Genomic DNA, 15,108 nt, shown 5'->3' with positions numbered 1-15,108 from the left:
CTTAAGATTCGGGGCAGCTTACACTGCTCTCAAAGTGTGAGGTTTGTAAAAGCATATTATAAGCGAGTGGCGGTGGCGGTTAAATCTCACAATACAGTATTAAACTTTCCTTACCCCCTTATGTCTGACGACATTGAAGCGATACAACATCTCGGGTCTTTATCAAAAGTTCAGGCTTTTTTATACAAAAAGAAAACTAATGTTTATTTTACATAATGACAACTCTCTATTGCATCAACTTGTTAAGTGATTCCAATACCCCTTCTGGTAACACAGGTACCGGTTGCCAATATGCACCGGCAGTAAAACCTTTACCTTGTGGAAAAAGCGTAGAAGATGCAACAGAAGATGAAGATGCAGCAGATAAATGAGAAGATGCGGTAATCGAAAGGGTATCATCATTTTGATCATTATTCTCGCCATTTTGTATTCCCAATCCAAGTCCCCCCGGTCCTTTGCCGATCGATCTTGATGCAGCACTGCTTACGCCTTTGAGAGGCGAAGATGATCGCGAAGACGGAGCCCCGGTACTGCCTAGCCTCAATGATGGCGATGGGCAAGGTGATGGAACAAGGCTGTCAGTCCGCATGCTCTTGAGACTGGGCGTACCAGTATGCATAAAGTGACCCCTGCCAAAACCAAACGCATCGCCAGGGCTGACAACCAGTGTTTCTGCTTGGCTCGGTAATGCGAAGGGCAACATCTCTCGGCTATTCAACTCCAATTCATACGTAGCTGTACGCACATCGCCATTGCTGTTCTCATTGGATATTGATGCCAAACGCGGAACGTAGTCGTTGATTGTCCTCCCAGTAAGAAAGAGAGAGTCAATCTCTCTTTGAATCTCGCGTGCTGCTCGACCCTCTGGTGTTTCCTCTGCACTGATGTCCATCGTTGTACTGTCACCGTCCAATTCCATACCATCGGGTGAATGACAAGCTTCAGTCTCTTGCATAAAGCTTTCACTCCTGTGCATACCATCAGGATCCGATTGAGTAGCCGTACCACTTCTACCGTGCGTTGGTTTGATTTCCTTCTCTGCTGAGACTTTTGCTCGTGCAGCCTCTATCCTTCCTCTTTGCCAATCTTTCTCCAATTGATCGAGATACTGGACACATTCCAATTTCATCTTGTGCTCCCCGATCTCATATCGATACTCGCCAATGATGTGTTTCAGCTGTAGCGGATTGAGCGACTTTAGGCCTTGCAAAGTAGCAATCAATCCATCAAAATCTGTCAAACTGCTTTGACACAGTATCCATGTAACCAACTGATTCACCTTGGCAAAATGATGACTGATCAATGTACCAGGTAAAGCGTTCGTCTTTACCCAATCTTCCAAACCTGAAATGTTGAGTCGAATTTGCATAGCTTTGTTCTTACAAATAAACTTCTTGTTTACCATGATTCGATTGAATGTTTCGCATCCTACCCAAAACAAGATTTGAGACAACGCTTGAACGATGATACAAGGATTGATTTCGTACAATTGCAAAACGTGCAAAACGCTAGTGAGCATCGTTGTGATTGTTCTTGGTGAAGGTTTGGTCATCAAATCGGAAGCAGAACTGTCAGAAGGGCTAGAGTTCTTTCCAAGATTAGAAGTCTTGGCAAGTGATGTCGGTCTTGATCCTAACTTCGACGGTGAGGAGGGTGAAAAGGCCATCTTGGCATTGTCTTGCTTTGCACGCATCGATCCATCTCTGGAAACGGAAGCCGGCGATGATGTTGGAATGTTTGCAGCACTTCTTGGAGATCCAGCTTCTGGTGTGTTTGCTGCTGCAAAGATTTGACTGAGCGGCCTTCGCTTCTTACCAGCAGGGGAGGATCCAGCACTGCCAGTAAAACCTCTTACACTTCCCTTCAATGTTTTTAGAATAGACCACTCGTTCTCGTACCTAATCTCTTCACCATCGAGAGAGGGAATTGATTCATGTTCCAGAATGGCACTATCTAGAACCTTGTCAATTCTTCGTTCAACATCCCGCACGATAAAGATGTAGATCTCGTTCACTAGCTCTGCCAATATGGATCGATACTCTTCCCCTGCTGCAATAGTGGCAAGAGTGGCATCCTTTTGCAAGTAGTGCAAGAGCAAAACAGCATTATGCAACCAAAATGCAAGGTAAGTCAATTCCGTTGGTTTTGCATAAAGCACAGCTTCGACCGCATTGACAAAGCCAAACAAGAGTTCTTCTTGTAGATCTTCATCTGCCATAAAGCTGGCATAACGCAAGCAAAGGTACATCACATTGGCTGGCTTGCTACGACTTGTCCAGGGAGCACGTATTGGTTTTGCTTGCTTGACAATATAATTCAGAATCGCATCGACGTGCTTTTCTCCAAAGACCAGCATTTGATCAGCTCGAACACTTTCAAAGTCGAATTCGTTGCTCAACGGATCTGCGCCTACCTCTATCGCACCACAACCTGATGCCAAGCCGGAATGAACTGGCTTTCCTTTCCGTTTTTTTGCTTGACGATCAGTGGGATTGGCCAGGGTAGGCTGCTCCCCCAGCAAATCTTGATATTCCACTTGCAACATCACCGCCACATCTAACAAAGCTCTTCTTCTACCTTCTCCAAGTTCTCTCGCCCTCAATTCTGTTTCGGCGATTTGTGTTCGCTCTGCGTGACCGACAAGTCTTCGCATGGTTGTGCTAGATGATCGACTATGCCCACCTATGCTGCTAGCTATGAAGCTTTGCTTCCCTGGCGAGCGTGATTCTTCGGAAAGAGGTGTCTGTTGAAAGGGCGACTGTCTGATGCTGTCACCATCGCTCCTCACACTCAGTGACCGCAGTCTTTGCTGTAGGTTTGAGGTTTGCTCTCTTTCCAGATGCGACGCTCTTTGATGCTCAAAGATCAAGTCGCTAATTAGTTGTCGATCTTCACCTTCTGCTGTTGATCCTTCAGCAGGAGTGGGTGCAGATAGAATGAAATCTTCACAAGAGACACCTTTCGATGTCTTTGCTTCACTGTCTGCTCCATGTGACAGTAAAAACGAAACCAATGGCAGATTAGCGTTGTTGATGGCAAACATAAGAGGAGTCCAACCTGATGAGTCCCGCTCATTGATCTCTGCTCCTGCTTGAATAAGGGTGCGAACTGCATCTGCATGACCCATCGATGTTGCCAAATTTACTGGACCAATAGCATCTTCATCTCGAATCGTTGCCCAATCGAATCCATTGAAAGCAGGCAAATTCTGCTGTAATCTACTTGCCTGAATTTGAGAGCATATCCAAAGAAGCAGATCATTATCACCACTCGAAGCAGCTTTCAAGATGGCATTCTGTATTTTGGACCGCCGTAATGCTTCACCGCCAGGTATCTCTGAGGAAGGTTTGCTGCACAGCGCTTTGGTTGCTTCTAGAGATGGACACAGTTCTTGCAATGGGTCAAGTATCGTTGCATAAGCTGTCAAAGTCGAGGTAGATGCTTGGTCTTCATCTTCTTGAAGTCGTATTGCTCCTCCAATGGACTCTGCCATCCTAGCATACTTTACAGCATGTATGATGAAGTCTTTGATTAGGATTATGAATGTCGGAAGCGTATTATTCGTACCGCTCTCTAAATTTAGAGTTGGTTTTGTTTGTTGTACAGCAGCATGTTCTCTGTCAAACACTTTTCAGCGCGTTGGCCCTCTCTGATTAGACGCTAAAGTGCGCTTTGCCCTTTTTGCTGCGCTGCGCCCGAAACCAACACCTTTGGACGCGTTTTTGTTTGTTATAAACGGTGAGGCGTCATCCCAATTCACACCTTTCAATCATTCTCATCAACCCCTTTCAATCCTTTGTTACATTGCACAAAGATGGCTGCCAGTGTTGGCATGGCATCAAGCGGTGGAAATGGGAGGAATGTCTCAACAAATGGTGGGGCATTCATTGATGGTGGTACAAGTTCAGGAGGAGAAGAATTCGGAGGCAATCGAGATAGAAATGCAACAATTGATGTCAATCAATTAAGAACATATCTTGAAATGCTCTTGGCTGTGGTAATGTCAGCTACTGACAAATCATTGGCAAAGAGTATGTTTGCGAGAAATTCCGATCAAGATTGGCGAGAGATCCTCACAGACTTTGCCCTGGAATCCTCTATCACTGTACTATTCGTTAATAAGATCCGATCCAACACCGGCCAAAGCTCCAATACAGCAACAGCTTCTTCCTCTTCAACAAATGTGGCCGCACTAGCCACTCAAGACGACGATGATGATGCATATGAATACCAATTGGCATTACGTCCCAGCTATACCCCTTCATATATTGCAAGTATTGCCCTTATCAAACGGGTACCGATTCTCGATATCTCGTCTAACCTCGCCGCTCAACTACATTTTGTATCGCTTTTGGGACCTTCAACGGCTTCTGCTCCTTCTGCAAGTACCGAAAATGCACCTTCCAATAATGAGGAAGGAACAACAACCATACGGGTTAGTCCGTATGAGGCTTTACACAGTGTGGTTCACAATGTCATGTCACCTTGGTTTGATGCATATGTGACCAGCAAAGAAACATTTGCCGGAAGCAAGAAGGGCAAAGATGCGGGCGCTGATGCAAAGATGGGTATTCCGATGACCAAACGGAAATTTGCTGAATTGGAATTGAGTCTTTTGCATTTACAACAAAACGTTGAAATACCGGAAATTCAATTACGCATACATCCCGTCGTACGGGCGACAATCGATCGATGCTTGAGCGCAGGAACAAGGATCACAGTAGATGAGATCAAACCGCCATCTTTACTGCAAGATTCGACATTCTTGAACAAGCTTCAGTCCGACGTGAACACATGGGTGAAAGAGGTACAGACTGTGACGAAACTTGATCGTGATGTGGCAGCGGGAACGGCGGCGCAAGAAGTCAACTTCTGGCTCTCGATGGAGAAAGCGCATGAAGCAATCGAAGACCAGCTCAAATCAGCGCCTATCGTTTTGACATTGGACATCCTCAAGCATGCCAAACGTTTCCACGCCACTGTTTCCTTCTATGCTGACACAGGGCTTAAAGACTGTGCTGAAAAGATTCACAACTACAATTTACTCATGAAAGACTTCCCCTTGAATGACCTATTATCCGCCACAGATCTCGACAAATGTGCAGATGCAGTGATTGCCGTATTTGGTCATCTCAACAAAAAGCTTCGAATCAGTCCCTACCCCGTCAAGCGAGCTTTAGGATTGGTGGAGTCTATTTCGCGTGACGTGAACGACACAATGATCAAAATTCTTGCGGGAAAACGTTTGATGTATCAAGACTTTTCGCATTTCTGTGACACGTTGGCCGCTTCAAATGATGTCTTTCAAGCATGGGATGAGATGACAAAGGACTTCGTCAATGCTGCTCGTGAATTGACACGTAAACGTATGGAAAAGTTTTTGCCGATCAAAATCAATGCAACCGCATTCAACAAGTTGCGAGAACGTTTGAACTATATTGGTGCATTCCGTAAAACGCACGAACAATTGCGTGTGATGGTCAATTCTGGAACAATCACAAAGAGCTCAATCGCAGGCTTGGAGATGGCAGAAGAAGTGTCATCGGCATACGAATTGGTGAAAAGTGTTGATGTCTTGGACATTACAGGAGACGAGGGCGGAGAAATTTGGTCAGCGGCAGAAGCAGCATACAATGAACGTGTTGCTCGAGTAGAGACCTCATTGATTTCGCAATTGAGAGACCTTTTGGGACAATGCAAATCGGCTCGTGAAATGTTGCGTGTCTTGTCACAATTCAACAGCCTTTTCGTTCGTCCGAAGGTGCGTGGTGCTGTTCAAGAATACCAACAGCAACTGCTAATCAGCGTCAAGAGCGACATTCAAGCCCTGCAAGACAAGTTCAAAGCGCAATACAGACCTTCTGAAGCCAATCACATGTCTCAACTTCGCGATTTGCCAGAAATTGCTGGTGCTATCATCTGGGCAAGACAGATTGAGCGACAACTGAACATCTATATGAAACGTGTGGAAGATGTCCTGGGTCGTGGTTGGGAGTTGTACGCAGATGGACAAAAGCTTGCTAATGAAGGCGAGGTATTCAGGCGGAAGCTGGATACCAAGCCTTTGTTTGAGGGTTGGTTGAATGACATCATGTCACGAAGAGACTTGAACGTCTCGGGAAGATTGTTTGAAATCACACGCAATCGCGCTTCCAATACGTACCAACTTGCAATCAACTTTGACCCACAAGTTATCTCGTTATTCAAAGAGGTTCGCAATCTCATCTGGCTGGGCTTCCAAATCCCGCATACCATCAACAATCTTGCCAAGGATGCCAAAAGAGTCTACCCGCATGCGGTGTCACTGATGGAAACCGTTCGAACTTACAATCAAACGTGTGAAGTTGTCAAAAGCAATCCAGGCGGAATTGCACGTTTGCTTGCCCAAATCCATACCGAAGTTCAGACATTAGTAGCGCAAGGAATGTCCCTCAGATGGGAAAATTTCGCCAATACATACGAAAGTCACCGTAGCGTAGCTGCAACGGCTTATTTGCCTGGCTCAGGAGGTGCTGATGCGGCAAGAGAGAACAAGCAAGTTCTTTTCGTTCGACAATTTGCAAGTTTGGTTGCTTTATTCCAAGAAAAGACGGATGAAGTCGTGCAAATGCAACGTGAAGTCTTTGCTTGGATTGACGAATTACACACTTGTCCATACACTGCTGAAGCTTTCTCACAGCTTCTCCAGAAAGTTCAGGCTACTATCGATCGTTTAAACTTGGAAGGATATCCTAATTTGGAAGAATGGGTGACCGAGGTCAATGCACGGATCGAAGATGCATTTGAGGTACGACTCAAATCAATTACCTCTGCATGGTGTGATGCATTTGTTGGTGCAGCAAACACCACATCAGGACGCAGACAAGACTCCAACGTTGTTGCCAAGCAAAACGAAGAACGAGATCGAATCAAACTTCCGCCAACGTTGCACGAGATCCGCATCCAAAATCAAGTGATTTACGTGGACCCTCCGATCGAGCATGCACGAGCACATTGGTTCAAAGCATTGCATGAGACATGGGGAACGGTTTGTTGTCTTCGTCGTGTTCAAAGTGCACGTTATGAGATCGAATATCAAATGAGACGTAATACAAAGGTGAAAGAAGCCGATCAAACGTATGTCTCGCTTTTGGCCCGCTTTTCTGCTGAAAAGAGCGGTGGTGATGCCGATATTCTAGCGAAACCTTTCGCTCTCATCGAAGCAAAGATTTCTGAATTATCCAGATACGTTGCAAAATGGTTGCAATTCCAATCCTTGTGGGATTTGGAAGCTGATCATGTTTATGCACGTCTAGGAGATTCGTTGGCGAAATGGCAACAATTGCTTTCGGAAATTCGCAAGACTCGTTCCACATTCGATAACTCCGACACCAAACGATCGTTCGGAATTGTTGTCATTGATTACGAACAAGTACAAAGTAAAGTCAATGCCAAGTATGACACATGGCAAAGAGACCTGTTGAGCAAGTTTGGAGCCAAATTGGGCAACGAGATGCGTGAGACCTACGCCGCCTTGAGCAAGGCACGTACTGATTTGGAACACCACTCCATTGAAGGTACTTCAACAGCTCAAACGGTCACCTTCATCACATTCGTGCAAGATCTCAAAAAGAAGGTCAAGAAATGGCAGCCACTTATCGAGCTCTTTTCGGTCGGACAAAAGACTTTAGAGCGACAACGATACATGTTTGGTCAAGATTGGCTGTATGTTGATCAAGTGGAAGGTGAATGGAGTGCTTTTAATGAGATCCTCTCACGCAAAAATGCAGGCATTCAGGAGCAACTTGCTGGTCTTCAAATGAAGATTATGGCAGAAGATAAAATCGTTGCTGAGAGAATTGTTGCCTTGGTTGCTGAATGGGAACAAGGCAAACCCATCTCTGGCGTTCTCAAACCAGATGCAGCCCTCAACACGATTGCTTCCTTTGAGACCAGATTAAACAAATTGAGCGAGGACAGAGATCTTGTCATTCGCGCCAAAGAGTCGATTGATCTGGCCTCTTCGACCGAGGATGCCAGCAACTCTTCCGGAAATGACCGTTTGGAGCCTGTCGCAGAAGAGTTGCGGGATTTGAAAGCCGTTTGGACTGCATTGACAGGAACATGGAATCAATTAAACGAGCTACGTGAAATGCAATGGTCAAATGTACAACCCCGCAAGCTTCGTCAACAATTGGACGGACTGCTTAATGCGACAAACAAAGACATGCCGAGCAGAATGAGACAGTATGCTGCGTTTGAGCATATCCAAGAGATCATTCGAGGATTCCTCAAGAGCAATTCTCTTGTCGGTGATTTGAAATCGGATGCAATGCGCGAACGTCACTGGCGGGCACTCTTCAAGCAATTGAAAGTGTCAACGCCCTATACACCTTCCAATATGACACTCGGCATTGTTTGGGATTTGGATTTGCGGAGAAACGAACAGCCAATCAAAGCGGTCATTTTGCAAGCACAAGGGGAAATGGCTTTGGAAGAGTATCTTCGCCAAGTGCGTGAAACATGGACAAATTATACCCTAGACCTTGTCAATTATCAGAACAACAAATGCAAGCTCATTCGTGGTTGGGATAACTTGTTCCAATTGGCAGGAGACCATCTGAACGCATTGCGTGCTATGTCCATGAGTCCGCATTACAAAGTGTTTGAAGAAGAGGCAAGCATCTGGCAAGATCGTCTCTCAAAAATTTCGGTTTTGTTTGACACCTGGATTGATGTGCAACGACAGTGGGTGTATCTGGAAGGAATCTTTACCGGCTCTGCGGAAATCAGACACATCCTTCCCGTCGAAAGCTCTCGTTTCAACAACATCAATTCTGAATTCATGACGGTGATGAAGAAGGTGTACAAATCGCCCTTCGTGCTCGATGTGTTGGCTATCCCGGGCGTTCAAAAGAGCTTGGAAAGATTGGCGGATTTGCTAGGCAAGATTCAAAAAGCTCTTGGTGAATACCTTGAACGTGAACGTGCCATGTTTCCACGTTTCTACTTTGTGGGTGATGAAGATTTGCTCGAAATCATCGGTAACAGCAAAGATATTGTACGAATCATGAAGCATTTCAAGAAAATGTTTGCCGGTCTGGCAACTGTTACACTTGACGATATGGAAAGTCCTTCTCAGCTTTTGGGCATGGTCAGCAGAGAAGGTGAGGAAGTACCGTTCAAGACGCCAATCGTGCTTGCACAACATGCCAAGATCAACGAATGGCTGACAAAGATGGAGGCAGAGATGCGCATTACTCTTGCTGCGTTGCTAACGGAAGCTGTTGGTGAACTGGATGCATTCTATCGTGATGAGAAGGATCTGGACGGCCAAAAATTCTTGCAATGGATTCAAAAGTATCCAGCTCAATTGGTTGTTCTAGCAATCCAAACAATCTGGACTCGTATCGCAGAGAATGCACTGGAGCACAAGGAGTCTCTTGAAAAAGTGCTCCAATACACTTTGCGTAGTTTGGATGTATTGGCAGACACAGTCTTATCCGACATTGAGACAATACAACGAAGAAAGTGCGAACATTTGATCACTGAACTGGTCAATCAAAGGGATGTCACACGTTCAATGATTGCTGATCAAGTTAAAGATACTGGAAATTTCTCTTGGCTTTCTCAAATGCGGTTCTATCTCAACAACACAGCCGATCCAAACACTGCTCTACGTGTGGAGATGGCAAATGCAACCTTCCCCTATGGATTTGAGTATTTGGGCATCACTTATAAGCTTGTCACAACACCCTTGACTAGGAGATGCTACCTTACATTAACCCAAGCACTACACTACAAGCTTGGTGGTGCGCCAGAAGGGCCAGCTGGAACGGGAAAGACGGAAACAGTCAAAGCATTGGGCGCTCAATTAGGCCAAATGGTCTTGGTGTTCTGCTGTGATGAAACGTTTGACTTCCAAGCAATGGGACGAATCTTTGTCGGTCTATGTAGAACTGGTGGTTGGGGTTGTTTCGATGAATTCAACAGATTGGAAGAGCGGATTTTGTCTGCTGTCAGTCAACAAATTCAAGCAATCCAAAATGGTTTGGCTTCCAGTTCCAATGGCAGCTCGGTAGAAGTGGAATTATTGGGCAAGTCTGTCGAAATTAATCCACGTACAGCAATTGCAGTCACTTCCAATCCAACGTATGCAGGTCGTTCGAAGTTACCTGACAATCTCAAGAAGTTATTCCGTCCCGTTGTGATGTCGCAACCGGATCGAGAAATCATTGCTCAAGTGCTTCTGTACGCTCAAGGTTTCAGAACAGCAGAAAAGCTTTCCAGTAAGATTGTTCCGTTCTTCAATTTGTGTGCAGAACAACTCAGCAATCAGCCGCACTACGACTTTGGTTTGCGTGCTTTGAAGAGTGTCTTGGTTAGTGCCGGTCAATTGAAGCGAGAGCATCTCCTTTCCGGAGAGCAAGACCTGGCAGGAGAAGACCTCAGTGTTTCCGAGCAAGAGATCCTCATCCAAAGTGTCTCTGAGACAATCGTGCCCAAGTTGGTGGCAGAGGATGTACCATTATTGTCAAGTCTTTTGTCGGACGTCTTCCCAGGAATCGAGTACAAGCCTGTCAATCTGGACGAACTCAAGAAGCACATTGAAGCGGTTTGCAAGGAGCGAAACCTCGTGTTTGAAGAAGGCAGCGAATGGCTGCAAAAGGTGCTGCAATTGTACCAAATCCAAAAGATCAGTCATGGTTTGATGATGGTAGGACCTTCTGGAACAGGTAAAACACAAGCTTGGCAAGTCTTACTCACCGCCCTGGAACGCTTGGAAGGAGTTGAAGGCGTATCGTATGTCATTGACCCGAAAGCAGTGCCTAAAGAGGCTCTTTATGGTACCTTGGATCCTACAACTCGGGAATGGAACGATGGTCTTTTCACTCATGTCTTACGCAAAATTGTCGACAACGTTCGTGGTGAAAGCGCAAAGCGACACTGGATCATCTTCGATGGAGATGTGGATCCAGAGTGGGTTGAAAACTTGAACAGTGTCTTGGACGACAACAAGCTTCTCACATTGCCCAACGGAGAACGTCTTGGGTTGCCACCAAATGTTCGCATCATGTTTGAAGTGGAGCATCTGCGGTATGCCACATTGGCAACTGTCTCTCGTTGTGGTATGGTGTGGTTCAGCGAAGAAACTGTCCAACCTCAAATGATGTTTGCCAACTACTTGGAGACGTTGCGAACTTTACCTTTGTCTGGTGGCGAAGAGGAGGATCAAACAGCCGCTCTGACAAGGAGACAACAATCTTCGAGTGTGACTGGTGAAGCAAACTTGGCACCAGGCGTATTGACGCAGAGAGTGATTGCCGATGCTGTTGCACCTTACTTCATTGATGAAGTTGCAGGTGTAGGACAAAGCTTGATCGAAAAAGCACTTCAATTTGCCGCATCCAAATGGCACATCATGGACTTCACGCCAGGCCGTGCTTTGAGTACTCTTTTCTCTCTGGTCAACAAAACGGTGAGAAATGTATTGGATTACGATGCACAACATCCTGACTTCCCTCTAACCCAAGAGATCACGCAAAAATATGCTACACGCCGACTATTCGTCGCCATCGTTTGGTCATTCACCGGTGATTCCGAGATCAGTGTCCGCGGAGAAATGGGTGAATTTTTGCGTAATCAAGCCACCGATGTTGAACTTCCTTCCTTTGTTGGAGCTGCTGCCGGTAGTCTCAATGCAAGTGAATCTCTGATCGACTTTGATGTTCATGTGGGGGATGCAGAATGGTTCAATTGGACTACACGTGTTCCAACAATTGAAGTTGAAACAAACGCAGTCGCGAGTGCCGATGTTGTGATTCCGACGACAGACACAGTTCGACATGAAGATGTGTTGTATTCGTGGCTCAGTGAACACAAGCCATTGATGTTATGTGGACCGCCGGGTAGTGGTAAAACGATGACTTTGTTCAGTGCTCTTCGCAAACTTCCAGATCAAGAGGTTGTTGGATTGAACTTTTCCAGTGCAACTACGCCGGAATTGATCTTGAAAACATTTGAACAATACTGTGAATACCGCAAGACACCAAATGGAGTGGTTTTGGCGCCTGTTCAGATTGGAAAGTGGATCGTCTTGTTCTGTGATGAAATCAATTTGCCTTCACTTGACAAGTACGGAACGCAAAGGGTCATTTCATTCCTTCGTCAACTTGTCGAGCGCGGTGGATTCTGGAGAACATCGGACAAGAGTTGGGTAACACTTGAACGCATTCAATTTGTAGGAGCGTGCAATCCGCCAACCGACCCGGGAAGAGTACCGTTAAGTCAAAGATTCCTTCGACATGCTCCGCTGGTCATGGTAGGCTACCCAGCCGCTCAATCTTTGATGCAAATTTATGGAACGTTCAATCGTGCATTGCTCAAGGTTGCGCCAAACTTGCGTGGATTTGCTGATCCTCTTACAGCGGCCATGGTGGACTTTTTCTTGGAGACGCAAAAACGCTTCACACCTGATAAGAGTCCAACCTATGTCTACAGTCCACGTGAGTTGACTCGATGGATGCGTGGTATTTTGGAGATTTTGAGCAAGTTGGACACAACAGTCACTGTCGAGGGATTGATTCGTATTTGGGCATATGAAGCATTGCGAATCTTCTCTGATCGTTTGATCGATATGGATGAACGACAATGGACAGATAATCTGATCGCCAACACCGCTTCAAAGCACTTCCCAACAATGGACCATGGAGAAGCACTTCAACAACCGATTGTATTCAGCAATTGGCTCTCACGCAATACTCAAAGTGTGGATATGGAAGCATTGCGAAGCCATACATCCGCCCGTCTACGCCAATACAGTGAAGAAGAATTGGATACAAAGCTGGTGTTGTTCGATAGCGTCTTGGTTCTTGCTACTGCCATCGATCGAGTCTTACGTCAACGTCAAGGACACTTGCTTTTGATCGGAGTTTCTGGAAGTGGAAGGACGACGATTGCTAGATTTGTTGCTTGGATGAATGGTTTGTCTACATTTACCATTGCAACCTCGCGTAAATACTCCATGGCCGACTTTGATGATGATTTGCGTGTCGTACTCAAACGTGCAGGTTGTCAAGGTGAAAAGATTTCTTTTATCATTGATGAATCGCAAATCCGTCAACCTGCATTCTTGGAACGCATGAACACTTTGTTGGCCAATAGCGAAGTACCTGGATTGTTTGAAGGAGATGAGTATAGTGCTTTGATCACTGCTTGCAAAGAAGGAAGTGCAAGGGATGGATTGTTGCTTGATTCAAATGATGAATTGATGGCTTGGTTCAGTTCGGAAATCAGCAAGAATTTGCATGTCATCTTCACAATGAACCCTGTCGGTGATGGAATGGGTAGCAGAGCCGCAGCAAGTCCTGCATTATTTAACCGTTGTGTTCTTTTGTTCTGCTTCGGTCAATCATAGATTTTCTTTTGTCAAATAATATCATTCAATGCTCTACTAATTTACACATTATAAAATATTTCTCATTCATTCTGGCCTTGAACGGATGTTAGAAATCGGTTTGTAGCGGTAATATCCTGTGATTGTAATGAATATGATCGCATCAATGGCAGCAAAGATGAAGAACACATATCCACCTAGTGCATCTTTGAGGGGTAAAAAGATTAGGGAGAGTGTAATGTTTGCGAGCCAATTGCATGCGATGCCCAAGCTACTTGCAGACGGAATGACTGATCTAGGTACCAACTCTGGTAAGATCAAGAATGGAATCGCACCTAAACCTGCCGAGAATCCAGCAGTGAAGGTGACGATGCTCACTGCTGCAGGCACGCTTGCCGAATTCAACATGCTCAAACTCAAAGCCAGAGCTGAGATGGCCATTGTGCCAGAAGAAATTTGCAAAAGACGTTTGCGACCCACCCTACGTTCATCGATCAACGGAATCGGAGGGAAAGTCATCAGGAAGTTCACCACTGTGATTCCCAGTCCGATCAGCTTTGCCGTCTTGTCATCATCTTCTTTGCTGCCACCGCCATTCTTTAGTACGTCTGACAAGATACCAGTACTGTAGTATAAGACAGCATTGATACCACTCAGCTGTTGTGCCATTTGTGTAAAGATGATCATACGTGTGCCCTTGCGAATTTCGTCTTCTTCACCATTCAATGTTCCAAAGGTTAAAGCTAATCTCAATAGAGAGAACACAGAATGCTTCTCTGGCGGAGAGTGAAGTGAACCGCTATGATTACTGCCAGTATCAGCGTCGGGCTCTTCGGGAGTCAATAGAGGCTCTTCAACTTCTCTAGCTTGATCGTGTCCATTTGATTCTTGCGGTTCAGTCTTCCACAGCTTCTTCCTGATCGAATCAGGTTCTTTGGAGTCGCTCGGACATTCAATCGCAAATGGGGAAAGCAGCAATTGTGCCAATGCAATCGCAGCAGAAATGACAGGCACGATTCTCCATCGATTTGATCCTTTATCACCAAGACTTGAAACACCAAGTGCTTGAGCGACCAAGATCCCAATGACGATAGATAATTGATTTAGAACCCCAATCGATCCTTGTAATGCAGGAGGTGAGATATCGTTCAAGAATCCGGGTACGATCGTTAATGCGATACCACTTCCGATTCCCATTAACAGTCTACCCAAAGCGAGAATGGGCCATGAACCTGCATATGCCTGAACCAAGCCACCAGCGACGTTCCATAAGCCTGATAAGATTAAAGCAGCTTTACTGCTCGATCCCAATATGGGCAAAACTGCTTTCAGCGGCGATAAACAAAGCGATCCCACAAAACCACCAACAGTGAAACCTGCTGTTACGTATCCGAATTGAGCATTGGTCATCTCAATGCATGTTGATGTTGAGGAAGGTGCAGGGGATGGACAGGTTAATGCGCCTTGCAAAGGGTTTAATTCTGATGTTCCAAATCCAAAGTTGAATGTTGCAAGTATGACCCATAACACAACAAAGGCAAAGAACCCCGTCAGTGAAGGACGTCGATGAGTGTTTGTCATCTTGACGGGCGGGCTGGTGGTGATGAAGGAGGATGTCAAAACGGCTGGCCACCTTGGCATTTAGGGTTGCGGGGGACGTGCATCTGTGCTTTACCAATGAACCCTTGGGTGTATGCTCGCTTGTCTTCATTAGTGGCTGGGCGTAATGCTTT

General features: G+C 45.7%; 3 protein-coding genes across 3 annotated transcripts; 1 reads left to right on the top strand and 2 right to left on the bottom strand.

Moving 5' to 3' along the window:
* Positions 1-171: 171 nt before the first annotated feature.
* Positions 172-3,543, bottom strand: FA14DRAFT_161899 (uncharacterized protein). Its single transcript, XM_025499334.1, has one exon. It carries the CDS (start codon positions 3,491-3,493, stop codon positions 227-229), a length of 3,267 nt encoding a protein of 1,088 aa, XP_025352780.1. The 5' UTR covers positions 3,494-3,543; the 3' UTR covers positions 172-226.
* Positions 3,544-3,814: 271 nt separating this feature from the next.
* Positions 3,815-13,396, top strand: FA14DRAFT_168664 (putative cytoplasmic dynein heavy chain 1; the record flags this gene model as incomplete). Its single annotated transcript, XM_025500151.1, has 2 exons — positions 3,815-4,031; positions 4,158-13,396. 2 exons carry the CDS (start codon positions 3,815-3,817, stop codon positions 13,394-13,396), a joined length of 9,456 nt encoding a protein of 3,151 aa, XP_025352779.1.
* FA14DRAFT_191589 (general substrate transporter) lies at positions 13,396-14,956 on the bottom strand (the record flags this gene model as incomplete). Its single annotated transcript, XM_025501875.1, has 1 exon — positions 13,396-14,956. One exon carries the CDS (start codon positions 14,954-14,956, stop codon positions 13,463-13,465), a length of 1,494 nt encoding a protein of 497 aa, XP_025352778.1. The 3' UTR covers positions 13,396-13,462.
* Between the last annotated feature and the right edge of the window lie 152 nt (positions 14,957-15,108).

The sequence above is a fragment of the Meira miltonrushii genome (assembly GCF_003144205.1).
Source record: "Meira miltonrushii strain MCA 3882 unplaced genomic scaffold FA14scaffold_4, whole genome shotgun sequence".
Taxonomy (NCBI): Eukaryota; Fungi; Basidiomycota; class Exobasidiomycetes; order Exobasidiales; family Brachybasidiaceae; genus Meira; species Meira miltonrushii.
The sequence above is the reverse complement of the archived record's forward strand: the minus strand, read 5'-3'. Positions and strand labels throughout refer to the sequence as shown.